The sequence below is a fragment of the Xiphias gladius genome, chromosome 10 (assembly GCF_016859285.1).
Source record: "Xiphias gladius isolate SHS-SW01 ecotype Sanya breed wild chromosome 10, ASM1685928v1, whole genome shotgun sequence".
Classification (NCBI taxonomy): domain Eukaryota; kingdom Metazoa; phylum Chordata; class Actinopteri; order Istiophoriformes; family Xiphiidae; genus Xiphias; species Xiphias gladius.
Window position 1 is genome coordinate 16,816,036 of NC_053409.1, and position 18,508 is coordinate 16,834,543.

The following is an 18,508-nucleotide window of genomic DNA, read 5'->3' on the forward strand; positions in this document are numbered from 1 at the left end:
CATGTTCTATTCGCGAATTATTACTCTTTCGTTCTTTAAACTCATCAATTTTGAGCACGTCCTTATTTTTCAGCCTTTCAACCATTTTGTGAAAAATGTCTTGTTCCGCCTCGAAATGGTCATCCTCAGGTGGAGCAAATAAAACATGGGATTCATGTGTTAAATACTGAAGTATTACACTTCTTTACTGTGCTTAATAATTAATAGCCCATCCCATCACGCTATGAATATTTACACGCAAAGTGTCCCTGGGAGCCTTCCATATGCCAGAGGGAGGGAACTCTGTGTGTTTATAGCATTAAACACTCAGACATCGTCACCAACCCTATTTCGCCTCCAACCATGAAAAACACTCACTAAAGCAATGCGAGCGTTTTATTTGTTGTTGCACAATGTAACCTATTCAACTTCCATTTAGACATGGCAAGTCAAATTACAGGTACTCTCTCTGTGCCGAACTGAAATCCCAGGACGCAGCTTGTCTGGGTTGAACGTGAAGGGAGCAGAAATGAAGTTTTTCTTGGGTGTTGTTTTCCAACGCAATGGCATTGCTCATTGAGATCGCCTTCCGCTTTCCGTGTCAAAGGTCTTGTCGTCAGCACTGCTCGAATCAAAGCGTCACTACACGGCAGAAGAAAACTACACAGTGTATTAAATTATGCCGTGAAAGCAGGACTGTGCGGTGCGGTGGGAGAGAAGGGGTGCATGCTGATTTGAAAGTTGGGTTGAGACTGTACAACTTTCAGCCAGAGGAAAATAAAATACAAACTTTGCAAATTATAAAAGTTTTTGCAGTTATCCGAGTTAATTAGGCTAAGAACCTTGGACTTTTTCTCTACCAGACATTAATGCGCTATTCAGTTTTAATCTCGGTGACTAGCTTCTCTTTATTCCTCCATTTGCGTTGGATCCATAAATATTGAATAAACGCTTTAACAGAAGATCGGAAACACATTGCGTGACCGCTCTGACTGCAACAGCTCCAGAGCACAATCACATTCATGAATTTCCAACCTTTGACCTTTGAGAGAGACTCAGCAGGACGCACATCGGGAAGGTCCAGGAATATAGCAAAAATCCTCCTTGTTAAAGCTGCACTGCGGCCACTATAAAGAATACTACAAGCTAATAATGGACAAGTAGGATATGTAATACAAATAAATACGCTGTTACTAGTGAACCTGGGCATGTTTGGCTCTGTTGCTCCTATTGTTGTTGTTGCCTCTCTGCAGGTCCCCGAGCTCTCAGATCTCCTTTCTGTCTCCTCTGTGGATAAGTAGTGGCTGCAAAGGCAATGCTGGTCTTTGATACTTCACTCCTCATTTGAATCAGTGGTCGCTTCATTTGACAATGCCAGGTAATTACCTGGGTACCTTGCTTGATCATGTGAACTCCTGCAGAACCAGACTGGAGGGAAGGAGGGAGGGAGTGAAGGAGGAAGGGAGGGGGGAGGGCGGGAGGAGCTGGGCTGTGGGTATCGGAGAAGAGATGGAAATGGGAACACATAAACAGGAACCAAAAAAAAAAAAAAAAAGGGGGGGACAAAAACAAAACACCCAAACACAAACAAACCATCTGCATTTGTTTACCTGCATTGTTTTCGGCAACTATTTCAAACAAAAGGAGTCATGAGTAAGACAGGAACCGTGTTGTGTTAAGCAAGTGGTGTGTGTTTTTAAACGTTCAGCAGTGGTTTTTTTAGTGGGACTGTCCCATGCTGTGAAGGGAGTAAGCACGAGGTCAGACGGCGAGGGTTACTACAAAAAAGCAACGGAAAAGTGCAAGATTATCATAACTCAAATGAATAGTTTTTGTCTCTGGGGTTCACTCATTTGATTAGACCGTAGTCAGTCTGTGTGTGTGCGCGTGTGTGTGTGTGTTTGTGTGTGTGTGTGTGTGTGTGTTTGTGTGAGTGTGTGTGTGTGAGAGTGTGTGTGTGTGTGTGTGAGAGAGAGAGAGGGAGAAATAACTCAGTGAAACCTTCTACTAATGATCTTGTGTACATGTGCTGAAACAGACACACACGTTTTAAAAACCAAATAAGAGAAGAACAAACCAAAGAATAGTTTAAAAACATTTAATGCCATTACATTAAAGCATCAATTGGGAAATCTTCAGTAGAAGTACAAAATCACAGTAAATTTATAGGGGGGAAGACAAAAAAAAAAATTGTTACAATATGCACATGAAGTCGCCTGAAAGATATCCAGAACTTTATGACTTAACAACAGCATTCAAAAAGAAATCTTACCGTGATTTCCTTTTATTTACAAATTTAGAGAGAGTGCTGGTACCCGACGGGGTTAAGCTCAGTATTTTCAAATGGCTGGATATGGGACCTTGTCAATGATGTTTATTGAATAGGAGAGCGGTGTTTACTCTGTTGTGTGACTAGAATATCAAAATCCGTCACTCCATGTGAATGCAGCTGCGTTCAGGCTGACTGACTGAGCTCTCCTTGGAGGAATCAAGCAGACAACTTAGGCTTTGCCCTGAAGTTCCGCAGAAAGACTGTGCAAGCATTTCTTATACATACACGGGAAAATACAATCTCACACTACTGTAGCCAAATGGGAAATAAAAATGAATTTGAGCACTAAAAACATCAGTTGTAAAATAATTTCTTAGCACAGATATAAACTTTTAGGTTGAATTTACACAGAGTCAAGCCTTGGTGGCTGTTTTTATGGTCTTCATCTAAAGGACATGTAATTCATTAAGGCTATAAATAAAGGAGACGGACGGAAGCCGGATTAGACAGGCTAAAAATATCCTAACTTTTCACAAGGAAGTTTGTTTTCTCACCTTTAATTAATGGTATGAATAAAGCAGCTCCATCTGTGCAGATAGTTTTGCCTGATATCTTCAGTGTAAACTGGGATTAGATGTGGTCATCTAGTTTGTTGTTGTTGTTGTTGTCGTCGTTGTGGTTGAGTGTCTCTGGCACTTGCATTATCTCGGATCTGGGCAGGTTGACCATTTTACAGACACTCGGAGGCAGCATGGTCTAACTCTGCGTAATTTCATCCACTCCTTCATCATACTGGAGCCGTGAAAACCTCCACACTCGACACCCCCCCCCCCCCGCTTCCGCACTGGACAAACAACACAAGAGTGGAATTTATATTCATTTCAAAGTGGAGAGAGGAATTAAGACAATTTAATAAAGGCTTAAACCGCTGGGGTTGTCGCTGCAGCGCCTAAAGCCATATTTCCTCCGATCAGCGGAGGAGGGCGACTTTATTGGACATGTTTCTATTTCCAAATCCGCATAACAGGCAGCGATGCATGTATTTCCTATAATGTAGATAAGGGAGAGAGGGTTTGATATGTAATAAAAGGTGGGTCTGGGCTCCCTGTTTAAGCCCCTTAAGCCTGATAAATGATGAGCGACAGAGGCACAGCAAGAGGGTCACCGCTATTAACTCCTCGGTTTCCCGGCCTCCACTTAAACTTCTCTCAATTACATCTGGTAATGTGGCTGGATACGGGCCTTATAGGCTCCCACCTGTTTCAATCTAGCTGAAATAAAAGAAGAACCCCTTCTCGGATCTGCGCAGCGCCACAGTGAACGCAGGTACGGGCTTTCCCCAAAGCCACGTGTTACGGGGGGGAAACACGGGGATTATAGTCTGTGGCGTTCACTAACGCATGCACACCAGGTATTCTGGGACAAACAGCCAATGCAAGCTCATTAAATCAGCATTTGGTGTAGCCGGGCAGGCGTTAACGACGGGCTCTAATCTCGGCGGTGACCTGTTCGAACTGTGTCACCGCCGAGCAGAGCTGAGACTCCGCAGAGAGGCTGCAGACAGGGGACACAGTCGGTGTTCCCCATGCAGGAGTTCTGGAGGAGCACGTTTGGTTTTCCACGATAAAAACGACAAGAACAACAACAACAACAACAACAACAAAACCCAAAGCACTCAGCTCTGAGATTCGTTTGGAAAAAACAGCAACATTTTTTTTTTTTTTACATCTGAATAAAGGCGTTTTGTGGACCAGAAGACGCATTTAAAATAATTTTACCATGTTAATACTTAATTTAAATAATGTTCATTATTTCGACGCTCTGTTTTCCAAGTCACATAAATTTATCAATTTAATATACACATATACGTAGATATTTTTCTCTTTTAAAAATGTAGGCTCCGCTTCAATGATAGGTTAATGGTTTAATTTGGCCTCTTTTTTTATTTTAATATACAATAACGCATAAAACGCCAGATTATAAAACTCGTTCAGATCATACCAGTAGTATAATATTGCCAAACACGGGAATCTCTGTGTTTGAGTTAGATACAAGGGTGCAGATTAAACATTTCTTTTTTTTTTTGTCTAACCATTTTGGATTGAAATGAATGCCGATTTATTGCCGATTCATAATAAATGTAAAAAATGAAATACAAAATGAAATTTGTCCGCGTAAATTAGAGACAAACTACGACTAATAAAGGCAGCGTTTTTGTAGTTTGTGTGACACTGACAAACTTGCAACAGCACCAACTGTGAAGAGTGTAAACAGTTAAACCGAATTTAAGTTCGAAAGGTTGCCGGCACATGAGTAACAAAATGTCAATCCCTTTAATCTTAATTTTAAAGCGCGGGTTGGTTATCATTGGAGTATATTTTTTCGTGTGAATTTATTTTGCTCGGTGGTGTTTTCTTTCCCTTTTTTTTTTTTTTTTTTTTTTGTGGGCCTTCTCCCATTTGCTGCAACGCTTTCGACAGCTCGGCACGGGCTGCGGCCGCCAGGTGTCGCTAGAGGGCCGCATATTTTCTGGCGAGTCTATGAAGGGAAAAGCCACAGTTGCATTTTGCGTCGGCCTCCCCTCTCTCTCCCTCTCTCCCTCTCTCTCTCTCTCCCTCTCCCTCTCTCTCTCTCTCTCTGTCGCTCTCTCCCTCCTCCCTTTACTAACCCTTCTGACACCAGACTCGGGGAATCGGTGGAGGGTAAAATGAGGCTTTAGAGCTGAAGAATTTACAGTTAGTCGCGAAACTTTTACAAGTATTTGAGTTGCTCACTCGACTCCCTGAAACCCTATAGTCACATTTCAGTCCGGGGTCAAAAAGAGTTCAGATGCGGAGGGATGAGTTAATGCTTTCTGCAAGAGGAAAACACCGAGGATCCGAATTATTATCAACAATCATAAATAAACTCATGTGGAAATATGTAGACACATGAGGAAAATGAAGTGCAGCGTATGGAGATGACTAATAGGATTTAATTAGTCGACTTCTTTACAGTTGAAAACCACTGGAGAACACAAAAGTGCATTACTTTTATTGAGCGCGAAAATGAAACCCTTACATTAAAATATGCACCAGCAGCTGCATCTCTTGTAATTTTGAAACTGGAACAAAAGGGGGGGAATGGACAGGCTGCAGGGTTTTTACTTTCCAAGCCTCACCAGCAGCCAGTCTATGATCCAGTCTTATCTCAGCGCCTCTATACATTAGCTTTGCTAATTTACATAATCTCAAACACTGAAGAGGGCCAAAGAAGAACAAAGTTACAAACAAGATTAGGGCGATTTTATTTGTTCCTGCGGTTGTGCGGCGATTGTTTCTCCAGGAGTGTTTAAGGTCACTAAGAGGATTTGAAGCTCGTTTCATATCAGTGATCTTTTTGAGGGAATTAAATCAACAATGCATTTCTCTCCATATTTAGCAACAGGCTTGTGTGGATGCGTGTGTGTCTGTGTGTGTGTGTGTGTGTGTGTGTGTGTGTGTGTGTGTGTGTGCGCCCGTGTGTGTGTGTGCGTGTGCGAACAACCGAGCCCGGCAGGGCAACAGAGGGGGAGACGGGTTGTAAGTCGTGCAAAGAGTAAACAGAGGAGTGGAAGTTCAGTGCTGGTGCTTGGCCGCGTACAAGCGGCCCTGGTGCACCTTTAGGATGTGACATGCAGTGGATCTTTAGCCTGGTGATTGTCCCACTAGTGTTTTCCTTGAAATGGATCCTCTACACCCCCCCACCCCCCCACCCCCCCCAAAATGAATCCAAACGCAGCTGGTCATGTCCCACACGGACACCGAGAGCTTTAACCCTAAACTGACCTCAATTTGACACCACCAGATGAAATGTTACCGTCTGTTAATGCCATCCACTGATTTTTTTTTTAATTTTCTTTTTTTTTTTTTTAACGCTTGAGGGTTTTGCGCGCACCTGAAACGGGCCGCAACGTGCAAGCCACTTGTAAGAAATATAAAACTACTTAAAAAGTATAATTGTCTACGATAGGAGTCCTCCTAGAATCATCCGGCTTGTAAGCACGGTCAGGTTATAAACAGGGGTGTTCAAGTTGGCACAGGTCTTGTTTATGAGGAAAATTAATTTTAATTACTGAGTGAATGAAGATTAAACTGAAATTAGAAAATTAAAGACCGACTTGTGTAATGTCGCATCGACAGCTGTTTGCAGGCGAAGTGAACCCATTTCACAACCTAAATGTTGTGAATTATGATGTCTTGTGTTTATAGCGTCCATTAATTACTCAAATAAATAGTTCGCAAAAGAAAGCGTCTAAAATTTCACGTCGCTGGGAGTCGTTGCTGGAAGTTTTATAGGGAAGGATGCGTTTCTGTGGAGCCCTACATTGGACACGCATAATTAGCCTCTGCTATTTTCACACGCTCTTCGGGTGTTTACATCCCTCTCCTCGGGGGCAAATCGCATATTTCCACGATAAGTGTGCAAAAAAGGAGGGTTGAATCGCAAAAACCTCCAGAAGAATGTGTATTTAAAAATTCACCCGAGCGCCTGGCAAAAAAAAAAAAGAAAAAATTTCAGGACGCTGTGCTGTGCGCTCTATACGGGAGATTGAACATGCACGTGGAAATCGGTTCGATTTGTCTGCGCGTTTTTATTTTTTTTTAATTTTTTTTTTTAATAGTCCAGCCTCAAAAACTTTCCCTTTACTGCGAACGTGAAAGGACGCGCGCTCACAACAAAGCGGTAGATACAGTATAAGGTTTATGCTACTTACCGTGGTCGTCCAGAGGAGGAGGATGGGGGGAAAAAAAAAAAGAAAAAGAAAAGAGAAAAAAAGAAAAAGAAAAAAAAAAGTCGAGCGTTAGTGCACAAATAAGTGTGAACGATAGTATTTAGCTTATAAAAATATCAGTCTTCAACAGCAGGGTCTGCCGGGCTGGTTGTGTTTACAGAGTGGGAGAGAGACTTGGAGACGGTGAATGCCTTGGCTCTCTGCGCACCGCTCTGCAGCTCCTTCCCGGGGTATTGCACGTTGAAATGTCCACACAGCCGTTTGTCAAACCCTGCAGTGCTACACTTCCCACCCCCCCTTTATGCCAACAAACATAACTGTTGTCACGGTTTCTTTTATTAACTCTTTTTTTTTTTTCCTTTAAGGAAAAAGCAAAAAACAAAAACCAACAACTGCTATTTCTGTAATCGACTCCGAGCAACTCTGCTCGGTATTTTGTTTGTTGGGAGAGTTTATTGACCCTCCAACGGTAGCCACAGCCCCGGCTCCCCGAGCGTGTGTCTGCCTCAATCCTAACCTGTGAATAATTAATTTCCACCATCAAAAATGTCACGGAGCCATAAATGGAGCCTTTTATGTGGGAACCTATCAATACAGCCATGATGCCGCATTAGCATTGATGGAACCACGGTAGATATTAAAGGGGATAGATGGCCTGCTTCTGTTTTGTGCGTGAAAGTGCTGGGGCTCCAAAAAAAAAAAAAAAAAAAAGAGCTCCGCTGCAAATCGATGGCCGCGGCGTTGCTCCTCCTCTAAACTTCAATCTCCTCGCATGATTGATGATCTCGGGGAGCTTTGATAATTGACTACTCCGAGGTAAGGCATGGGTTGCTATCAAGCGAGGGGATTGGACGAGAGAAACATACAAAATTACTTTCTCCACAAAAGCTTTTTTTTTTTTTTCTCCCCGCCCCCCACCCCCACCCACCCTTCTCGGAAAAGTTCATTCAGGGCTTCGCAGGGGTGCGGCGTGTGTCGTCGAATTAGCTAAAAAAGACCAGAGCAATAATTAGCTGTAAGATTAGGAGGTATTACTGAGATATTGCGTCGGCACACCGGCTTGTAACCACAGAGCAGATAACAAGTAAGCGTCAAGCGCGCACACACACACAGACACACACACACACATATATATATATATATATATATATGTATATATTAAACTCAAGACCCATAAGATGTCCTGGTAATTTTAACTGAAGATGCCTCATAATCTTTTGTTTTACCTCAATCACTTACTCTAAGAGTGGAAACAGTTAAAATATTCATCAATGTTTGCTCCCTGTTAACGTTACATGTTACCGTGCTTAAGAGTTTGGATCCGTAATTCTGCTTAACAATGAACTTTTTATTCCCTTCTTTTTTTTTTCTTTATCTTTTTTCTTTTTTTTCTCTTTCTTTTTAAACTCTAAATCAGGCTCCGTGCAGCTCAGCCCGGCCAGTGCTGTGCTCATCTAACTCAGAGCAGTCGCAGCCCAAGTGATCCCGCGCCGGTGAAGCCCTCCTCGTTCAGCCTCCTCTCGCTGCCTTTTCTGTGGGACTCGTCTCGGCGAAAAGGAATTGGGTGGGAGTTGGACCCTCGTGTTGGTTTGGCTTTTACCCCCAGTGTGGAGTTGAAGCCGTCCCCGTGCCTCGCATACACTCTGCATATCACAAGATTTGGTCTCTCCTCTCTCTTTTTCTGGAGCTGCCGTAGGACTGGCTACGGCCACCGCCACTTCCGGGATCCGTCATTTCATTCGCCCACCGCTCAGCGCTGCGAACTGACTCTGTTTCTATAAGCAAGCTAGCAGCCAACCTGCCAACACTCGCTGACACTCACTCATCTCAGTCTCGCCAGATAGACGAAATACCTACGGGGGAAAGGAAGGAAAGATCCGAGTCGCAATCTCTTAATTTCTACTGCCTTTTTTTTTTCCTCCTCTCTCTCGCTCTCTCTCTCTTTTTTTTTTTTTTTTTTTTTACAGTGATAATAAAACAAGATAGCGATCTGGAGGCATTAAAGGAGACGCGGACTTGCGGGATGAAAACGGACTAAAAAGATTCGTCCTTCTCTTGAACATCATCACCAACCGTCATTCATTCATTACCTTGACAACCTCTGGCTTTGATTGACAGCTGGAGTGGCAAAAAGCCATGAGACACGACAGTTTAGTTACATGCAGGTTGTTGATGGGCCGATTGTAACCTTCACTTTGGCGCATTTTTTTCTTTTTTTTTTTCCGAGGAAAGAGGGAAAACAAGAAAAATTGCACACAAAAAAAAACAACTCCCCGATGCCACGATTTCAACTGAACCACACTGGCGAATAGGAGAATTCGCAAAGTTGGTTGAGAGAAGGGATCCTGCCACTAAATCACTTTCTAACCGGGACTGGGATATTAAATATACGACAGATTCAGGAGTTTATTGGAGCGCAGCCTGATGGCGCAAAGGGTAGGTTTTTAAATCTCCTACACTTACCTGTTCGAATCCACTGTAGGGAGGCCCCCCCACACGAGTCGCTAGCCTCTCGTCGGGCGGTGGCGAATTCACCAAGTATCCGTATCGAAGCCGCTAGATTTGACATACATTCGCAGCGCCCTTCCTCGTCAAGCGAAGTGACAGCCTCCGCTTGTACCGACAGCCTGCGCCACGGTCGCGGAGCAGTTTCGCAGGAGGCTCCAAACTCCCTCGCTCCCTCCGCTCGCCGAACTCTCCGCCGGGGAAGCATCTAAGTTGTAATGTTTCTGGTAATGGCAAAACCCCTTTCACGCAGAATATGTGACGCTTTGCTGCCCCGGCGGCAGCGCGTTTTCCCGGCAGCGGGCGCATGAGTTTCTCCTTCGCGTAGATTCAAAATGAGACGGCATGCTTTCTTTTTTTTGTGTGTAAGCGCCACTTTTCACATTTGTTGCAAAAGCAACCGGGCGCAGCCCCGCTGACTCTTGCTCTGATTTCATCCCCAGTACGATGAGCTGGCCCATTACGGTGGGATGGACGGAGTCCCGGCGTCGATGTACGGGGACCCGCACGCTCCCCGGCCGCTTCCCCAGGTCCACCACCTGAACCACGGACCGCCGCTGCACGCCAGCCAGCACTACGGAGCCCACGCTCCCCATCCAAACGTTATGCCCACCAGCATGGGCTCTGCTGTCAACGACGTTTTAAAGAGGGATAAAGATCAAATTTATGGGTAAGGTTTGCATGAACCAAATACGCCTGCACACACACACACACACACACACACACATATATATATATATTTATATATATATATATTTCCCCCCTAGTTTTCAGCTTTTCTAGAAGTTTGTTTTGCTGGAGTTTTCTCTCCCTCCGCTAAATTTAAAATCGTGTTTCGTGCAGGATTGACCGCAGTTTTAGCCTTGTGTTGTTGGCCAGGGGGAGATTTGTTGATGTGTAATTTTATACGCATTGTAGAAGGCACCGTCAAGCCTGCAGTAAGTAAGAGTAAGCCCTCGAGCTTGAAATACAAGCTATAAAATAATGTGGAAGCTCTCTGTGCATAGTCCAAGCTTGCAAGTCGCAGGCTGCATGACAGCATAATAAAAACTATTTTCAACATCATAACAAATGTTCCATGTTATAAAGTTTGCCTTAATATTACAGGGCACGATTATTTGCCTTACTTTAAATAGGCTTGAGTCATTTAAACGTTCTCCTCGATACATGCAGAAACTTGTCCATTTTTTTTTTTTCCCCCTTCAGAATTTTAACCAACACGCAGACACACACATAGGCGCGTTTCAACGCACCCTGTGTGTGTAGAAATCTACCGCTGTGAGATTATTCTCCAATAATGAAAGGTCCCGTGTTTAGACTTCATTACTGAGAACGGCCAAAACTTTTAAAAATGTGTTCGGCTGCTGCTCACTAACACACCTACACAGAAAGTGCTATAATCCACAGTGTATCATTATAATCTGGGATGTAGCAGAGCAAATCCACTTCATCTCATATTGTCATATGTGGAATAGAGTTTGCCTTCATTTTTAGACTGAAAGAAATCTAAGTGACATGAAGTACGAAACTTAAGCCAGTTTTATGAAGTTAACTTGTTGTAGAAAAAATGACCTCACACTTCCCCAAAATCCTGATTTATCTTTTGACAATTATTTTGGTGACTGTTTGTCCCATGTTGTTGGACGACTGAAAGTTAGAGTTTGCCCATTTTTTTTATTCGCCTCTTCCTCGCTGTTAAAGCTATGGCCCTGTTAAGGACGAAATATTAAAGTGCTCGGTGTCTCAGTGCGTCTGCTTTGTAACTCTGCAAAATTATTTTTTCATTTCCAGTTTTTTTTTTTTTTTTTGCAGACTGTTTAATTTCTCTAAAATCCCAGGGAACCACTGTTGTGTGTGCCACTCTCGTTGTTTTTATTTTGTGGATTTTTGTTGACTTCTCTGCCGTTTTTGGTTTGCACTGCAAGAAATGTCAGTCGATTCATGCCACATTGGGTCTAAACTCCTTCGTTTTCTCAAAGCGAGGATCTGAAATATTCCAGATGCGTATGTAGCCCTGCTTCCACCTCGAAACCGCTTCTAGAAAGGATCCTCCTGAATCCACATTTAATACTCTCGTCGCTGTCTGCCTCGTTTTAAGATACGGCCACTCGCAGTCAGAGAAGTGTGTAAAAAAAAAAAAACCCCAGACAGCGGGAGAATGAGTCAAACGAACTCTTCCAGCAGTCTGATATTTCTTTACTCGCTTTAGGGAAAAGTCAGCTCCTTGAGGGCCAGAGAGCCGACAGATATGCAGGTTGATGGGACATTTTTTGCAGTGGGCTTTGTGGAGCCGGTGTGTGCTGCTTGTGCTCAGGCTGTGTTTCCCCTTCTTGCAGTCACCCTTTATTCCCACTGCTCGCACTGGTTTTTGAGAAGTGCGAGTTGGCGACGTGTACTCCGAGGGAGCCCGGCGTAGCAGGCGGCGATGTCTGCTCCTCAGACTCCTTCAATGAGGACATTGCAGTCTTTGCCAAACAGGTCAATTTTGAAATATTAAAAAAAATATATATATATATTTTTGGATGTTGTGGCTGCGTCATGGCGCATAGTTTTCTGCCTGCTTCATAATTTTTGCAGAGAAAAATCAAAAAAACAAACAACAAAAAAACTTTCTTTTGATAAGACTTAATATTGGTGTGAGTTCTCTGCAAAATTTATCCTTAACGCAAACGTTGTCTCATTTATGAAATTTGAAGTTGCATTATCAGGTTACATTCCAGTTTGAAAATAGACACACATTCCGCACATTTCATACCAAACTAACTTTGACATTTGGTGTATTATTTTAGGTCCGAGCAGAAAAACCTTTATTTTCATCAAATCCAGAGTTGGACAATTTGGTAAGCGCACACGTTGACCTCTCTGTCTCTCAGTAATCGCCGCTTCGGTGCGGTTGTACTCTGCCCTGTGTTTGGATTCTCTGGAGAGTCCGCAGCATCACACAGTAAATAAGTGAACGTACCATTTAAACTTCCGCACAGATGTCAGCTCAGTTTCGAAGTGAAGCTGTGTGACCACATTTGCCGCTGTCATTGTTCAGTCTTCCCATCCAACTGACCCAGCTGACCAGTGTGTAACTTATTAGACTGTGAGATGCAGCTTTCTTTTACAGTTAAAAAAAAAAAAAAAAAAAATGTTTTCTTCTTGCCTAGCTGTAGTGCCCTCCATAGTGTTGTGACGGAGGGATTATCATATAGTAACCCTACAAATGTGTGGGGGGAAAAAAAAAAATTGATTGTCAATTTTGTGATATGAATTTGCTCCTTTTCTTTACTTTCAGATGATACAAGCCATACAAGTATTACGGTTTCACCTCTTGGAATTAGAAAAGGTAAATATCCTAGATCCTTATGTTCTTCTGACCTATGGCAAACGCATGATGCCATCTGCACAAACAGCCTGTATTTTAACGTGACTGATATTATTATTAGACGCGCTTCAGCGTCCAGTGCTGTGTCATTTTTTTCAAAAGTATTTTTTATTTTATTTTATTTGTAAGTAGATATGTTTTAAAATCAACCGGCATGCACTGGGAGCAGGTTTCAGCTTTTTCATTCCCATGAAATATGCCATTTTATGTAGGCCACTATTTGTGCCGCTGAGGTGAACACTGCGAAGATATGCCGGAGCCTCTTCGCTCGCGCTGCACATTGTTATTGATCCGCAGATTTGGTCTCGAACTGCTCATTATTTCGCCAGCTTACGGCACGCTCTTTATCTGTTGTCGTTCAACTTGTTGCTCCGGTCTCATGAGAATAATAAGCACTGCAACAATTTCACTATTGTTTCCTTGCCGCCGATAATGCCCCCTAATTGGAGTTATTCTTGGACAGTCTGGCTCCTTTCCCCATCCTGAAAAAAGGTGTCTTTTCTCTCCCCCCCCTTTTCTAGGTGCATGAGCTCTGCGACAATTTTTGCCACCGGTACATCAGTTGTTTGAAAGGAAAAATGCCAATAGATCTAGTAATCGACGAGCGGGATGGCAGCTCGAAATCGGACCACGAAGAACTCTCGGGATCGTCGACTAACCTCGCAGATCACGTAAGCACCACAAGCTTTTCTTATATTCATAATATGCGGTGTGCTGTTTCTGTCCGCGTCTGCGTGCGCCTGTGCCGGTGACCGGGACTGCCCGAGCAGATGGGAATTTGGGAAAAGGCAACGCATCTGAATAATCGACTGTTTAAAAAAAAAAAAAAAAACCCAACCCGGCTCGTTTGATGTTTTCCGTAATGCCAACTTTTGGGGGCGGCTTAGCCTCCGCTCAGCGTGTGACCCTGCTGCGCCGTCAGTAAATAGAGCAATGCTCTGCTCTGCAAGGAAAATCTGCCGATCGATGTTCTAAGGTCAAAAGCTAGATGTGATACAATGGACTGAGTTATTGTTTTAGTCGTTTGATTAGGGGCAGTCATGTGTGCATAATGCGTCCGTGCTTGCTGGTGTGCTCGGGGTTGGAGTGTGTGTGCGCGCGTGTGTGTGTGTGTGTGCGTGCGTCTGTGTGTGTGTATTACAGGGTGCGCGTGGGCGTGTGTAAATCGCTGTCGTGCATTATGGAGAGTTGCACACGCTGAAAAAAAAAAAAAAAAAAAAAACGTGAGGCAATTATCTGTTACGCAGGTTTAACGTTAAAGCAGGGTATCAGCGGTAAGCTTTAGCTTTAGGCCAATATTTAAAAAGAAAGGGGCTTTATATTTGGGGCTGTGGGAGCTGGATATGGCCTGTGCGTAAAGCTGTGGATTTTGCTGCAGAGGTGGAGAAAGTGGTAGCCTATTGAAATAGATCTCAGAGCTGAAGGCTTACCATCAATGTCAAGTTCACAAGGCATATGATGGTTCGTCTGGAGGCCTTCCTCTGCTGTTGATGTTAATGTGTTTAATTGTTCCGTATTGATTGCCGTGTGGTTTGCTCTGCAGTGGCTCTCTCCTCTGCTCCCCGTTTTATGGCTGGAGGCTCCATAACGCTGAATTCAATTATATGCACCTGAAGTACAGTAGCTTTAAATTTGAAGATCGATTCCTCGGTTTAAATCCTGCGTTTTCGGTGGGGGAAACGCCGGCTCTCCTCGCTATGCGGATTGAGATGACAGTGTATTATTGAGTTGATAGTTGTGAATTATTGCGTCTTTCATGCATGTGCTAAAGCTAATGTTTGGATGGGGAGGGGGGGGGGGGAATGAGTGGCTATTGCAACAAAGTGACTGGTTAATATCTGTGCAGCACAAGGCCAAGCCTATTAGGAATTAAAGCAGATTTAAGTGTTATGCAGAGTCACTGCGCTACATCTGTTGCGTCTGGCCATAGGCCTAATAGCAGTGGAGTCCCTTTTGAAAGTCCCTCGCGTTCACAGGGCCGCGCTGCGCCCTGCACAAGGTGAATTAAACCGTGATTAGACCCGAAGATGCCGATGTTGGTTTGAGCAACGGTCAGAACGGCAATATTGTGGTCCTCCAGCACAAGTGCAGAAATGAGGCATGCTGTTGTTTATATTGCAGAGATTAGATAAACTAGCCTGTTTAGTTTCATGGCAGATGGTTGATACTCAAGCCAATTTCCAATGGTGTCTCCAGTGCTCAGACACCGGCTTTGTCATCAGACCACTTGTGAGAAATATTTTCATAATTAGAAAATTAGATATGCCAATAAAGCAAATCAGGAGCAGCAATAAACAAAGAAGGGTGCATGACAAGCCATTTATCTTGGAGTCATTTGGACTGACCACCTCATTAGGTATTTGAGTTCTGAGGGATTTATTTCACTTTTGTGGCACCAATGAACTTTTTATTATACCTAACGGCCTGGCTGGATTTTGACGAAAGCAGAAGAGAGTTTCCCCCCCCCCCTTGTTTGCTTTTAGAGCTGTGTCTGAGCTGAGAAGTGATTTTAGTAGTTAGTGCTGCAAATTATGGAAGCATACACACTCACGCTTTCAGTTATTTAAAAAAAAAAAAAGATCACAGTGTCTTATTTTTGTACAGTGTGTGTGTGAGCACCTGTGCACCTCGTGGTGCGTTAATAGAAAAAATATTTGGAGAAAGTGAAACTATTGGGGTTCAAATGTGTACACCGCCGTCATAATCTAGAAGCCTTGTAGTAAATAGTTAACTTCTTCAGCAGTAATTCCCATATCTAATTACAAAGAGTCCGGCTTTGCATGCTTAAAATGTGTTTTTAATTTTGGAAACAATGCACACAAATGCAGTTGGCTGCTAAACAGTACCGCTGGATGGAAAGCAATTTCTGTCCTACTTGTCCGGATTTATTGATATTATTAATTCATTTGTATTTGGCTCTATTTTATTATTCATTTCTGTCCTTGCTTCTCATACCGGAGAGGAAGGCGATTTGATAGTTAGATATGCTAATTTATTTAGTTAGAATCTCTCACGTCCATTTTTCTTTGCTTTGATATGCATTTTTTATATATAGCCCTGGGCTATATCTCATTTGGTGAAAGTTGGTTTTTCTGGAGATGATGAGGCTCTTCACTGTGAAGGAGGCGGCCCGTTGAGCTTGTTTTTATGTCTGTATGAGTGTGTGTGTGTGTGTGTGTGTGTGTGTGTGTCCTTTCTCTCCCCTCTTCATACCTGAGAGTAGAGCATAATAAGCACAGTTTTATTTACACTTGAATGCAGCATTGACTTAGAGATGATTGGATTATGGTATAGTGAGAGCGAGATGAGGTCTTGCTGACACTGTTGATTTCCCATCTTCGCTTTCGGTGACTATCTCAACCATGTAGCCCACCCAAGGCTTCCTAACTCATCGCCCCTCCTCAGATTAACCCCATCCCGTTTAAAAGAAAGAAAAAAAAGATGTCGTATTACACATTGGAGGGTCATGGGGAAAAAAAAAACACAGAGTGGCGTAGATTTGTAAACACTTGGTATAATGTGTGTGTATGTGCTTGTCAATGGTTTGCTCTCGTCTTTTAATTAATGAATAAAATTTCTGTCTTTTCTCTGCTACATCCAATTAGAGAGGCAAATAGAATTAACGCTTTCTGAATATTATCTATTCTAATGAATTAGCCTTTGTGTCTTCTCGTACTATTGTGCCGCTTCTTCAGTCAAGCTTACATACTAACAGAAGGCTTTTCATATCCTCTGTGCATGTGAATTATATGCTTTTGAAACTGTCTTTGAATTTCTCCTTAGCTCTAGATTTGTTATACAGGTTTTCTGTAGGATTTGCAGGACTCGGCGCTTTGTTTTGGAGAGCTTTCCTCTGGGAGTGATAGTCGTTCCCATAGAGGTTATGGTGTTGCTTATCTAGACTCTGCATGGCTGGAAAGGGAAAAGGGGAAGAAAAAAGACCTTTCTGTTTACATTTGACTCTCCGGTACAGGCTTTGGGCGCAGTGCACCATTGGACAGACATGGTGATGTCACAGGTTCAGTCAAGTAATGCGATAGTTCATCTTGTGCCCATGCGGTGATTTACTGCGTGTATCAGTGGAGATGGGTGCCCAGTAATGTCCCGTTTCTGTATGTCTCTGTGCGCGGTGCAGCGCGTACACAGCCCTCTGCCTCCGCTCTCTGCCTGTGGACAGCGAGCCCTCGGGCCGAGCTGGCCTGCTGAACCGTGGAATTTCTCCGTTTTGGAGGTGTTCTAATTCAACTAGCTTTGTTCTCCTCGGGGACCAACTATGTTTGGATCTCTCGCCCTTTTTCTCGTGAAAACAGTGCGTCGTTGACTTGGACCGCTCTGTCTGTTCCACACAATTGTTTTGTGATGGTGGGATGTCTGGCCTTACATTTCCTATTTGATTAGTGTTCAGAGACGGGGCCCCGTTGGCAGGCATATCTAATCATTGCTACCGCGGCTGGAGAGAGGCTAGGCTCACTTGTTGCATCTCTCACACTTGCCTTCCTTTAACTGCATGTGTGCAGTGAAAAACAGTTGCGCTGCAGTAATTTTAAAATCATGAGATACAGGTGTGTTAATGATAGTACAGACTCATTTCAAAGCCCATATTTTAGAGTTACTTGTAATAAGGAATAAATGAAAGTAGATTTATCTGTAATGTCTTGTCTGTTTTGTATTTATGCCATTTCATGTTTTGGGTGTCTCATTTTGATGTGTGCCAAACCCATGAATAGCAATAGTTAGTCATATTTTTTAATTTAATCTCTTATTTCTGAAGACATATTTGTACATATACTGTGCCATTTGCTTGTGTCAAAAAATGCTGTTTTTTGCCTCAGAGAAAGTTTTCAAGCGTGCATGCAATCAGTCAGTCCCTCATATCTGTTAAATCGCGCCGCAGTGAATTATTAGCTGCTAAATGAAGGACTCTTTATATTCAGGATAATTGACGGTGTTGTAACTACTCAGCTGTTCAATAGAGGTGCATCTACACTTTTATAAAGCGGCTGTATGTAATTACTGTACGTGCTCAACCCAACAAAAGTGTGTGAAGAGTTTTTCTCTGTTTATGCCACGTGGCAAGATGTGTCTTGAAGTGTCAGCTCGCTTTATGATTTACAGTCTTGTGTGTTTCTGTTGTGTCAGCGATTGTGTGCATGTTCAGCCCGGGATCCCTGTAGCTGCTCCTCGCAGTGGCAGTACAACTTACAGTTCATCATATATATACGCACGCACGCACACAAGGCTGGTCATTCTCAGCCTGACTTACACCGCTACTACACCAACATATTCCTTCCCTTCCCTCCAGGTTCCGGGGGAATTTGAGGGAAATTCAATGATGCCGCTAAATCAATTTTATCTGAAATTCCTAGGGATGTAGGCAGAGTGCAGGGAGGGAAGTGAGATTGTGCCAGGCAGGTGTTTGTAAATGAGAAACAGGGGACAGGAGCAGAGAAGACGGCAGCAGTCTCCCGCTCTCCTGTGTCCAGGCTGCTCTACAAGCCTCTCTCCCCATATTGTCTCCTGCTTTTATATTAATTACAACTTGTATTATCAGCCACCAGTTACTAACCCCAGCAAACAGAAAAGGCTGCCCCTAGAGACCACGCTTCTTTTGTATCCTTTTCTCTATCTA

At 43.3% G+C, this 18,508-nt stretch overlaps 1 protein-coding gene across 7 annotated transcripts in view; it reads left to right on the forward strand.

Annotated features, from left to right (window-relative positions):
• The first annotated feature begins 9,010 nt into the window (after positions 1-9,010).
• meis2a (Meis homeobox 2a) overlaps positions 9,011-18,508 on the forward strand; it is an 82,006-nt gene continuing 72,508 nt past the window's right edge. For 5 of the 7 annotated variants that reach the window (XM_040137818.1, XM_040137819.1, XM_040137813.1 and 2 more), the window contains exons 1-6: positions 9,011-9,440; positions 9,953-10,179; positions 11,846-11,987; positions 12,299-12,349; positions 12,790-12,840; positions 13,401-13,550. In XM_040137818.1, the coding sequence (XP_039993752.1) occupies positions 9,429-9,440; positions 9,953-10,179; positions 11,846-11,987; positions 12,299-12,349; positions 12,790-12,840; positions 13,401-13,550 (633 nt within the window). In that variant the 5' untranslated portion in view covers positions 9,011-9,428. Of the gene's footprint in view, positions 9,441-9,657; positions 9,737-9,952; positions 10,180-11,845; positions 11,988-12,298; positions 12,350-12,789; positions 12,841-13,400; positions 13,551-18,508 lie in introns of those variants that run through there. The other 2 variants (XM_040137814.1, XM_040137817.1) reach the window with 1 other exon arrangement.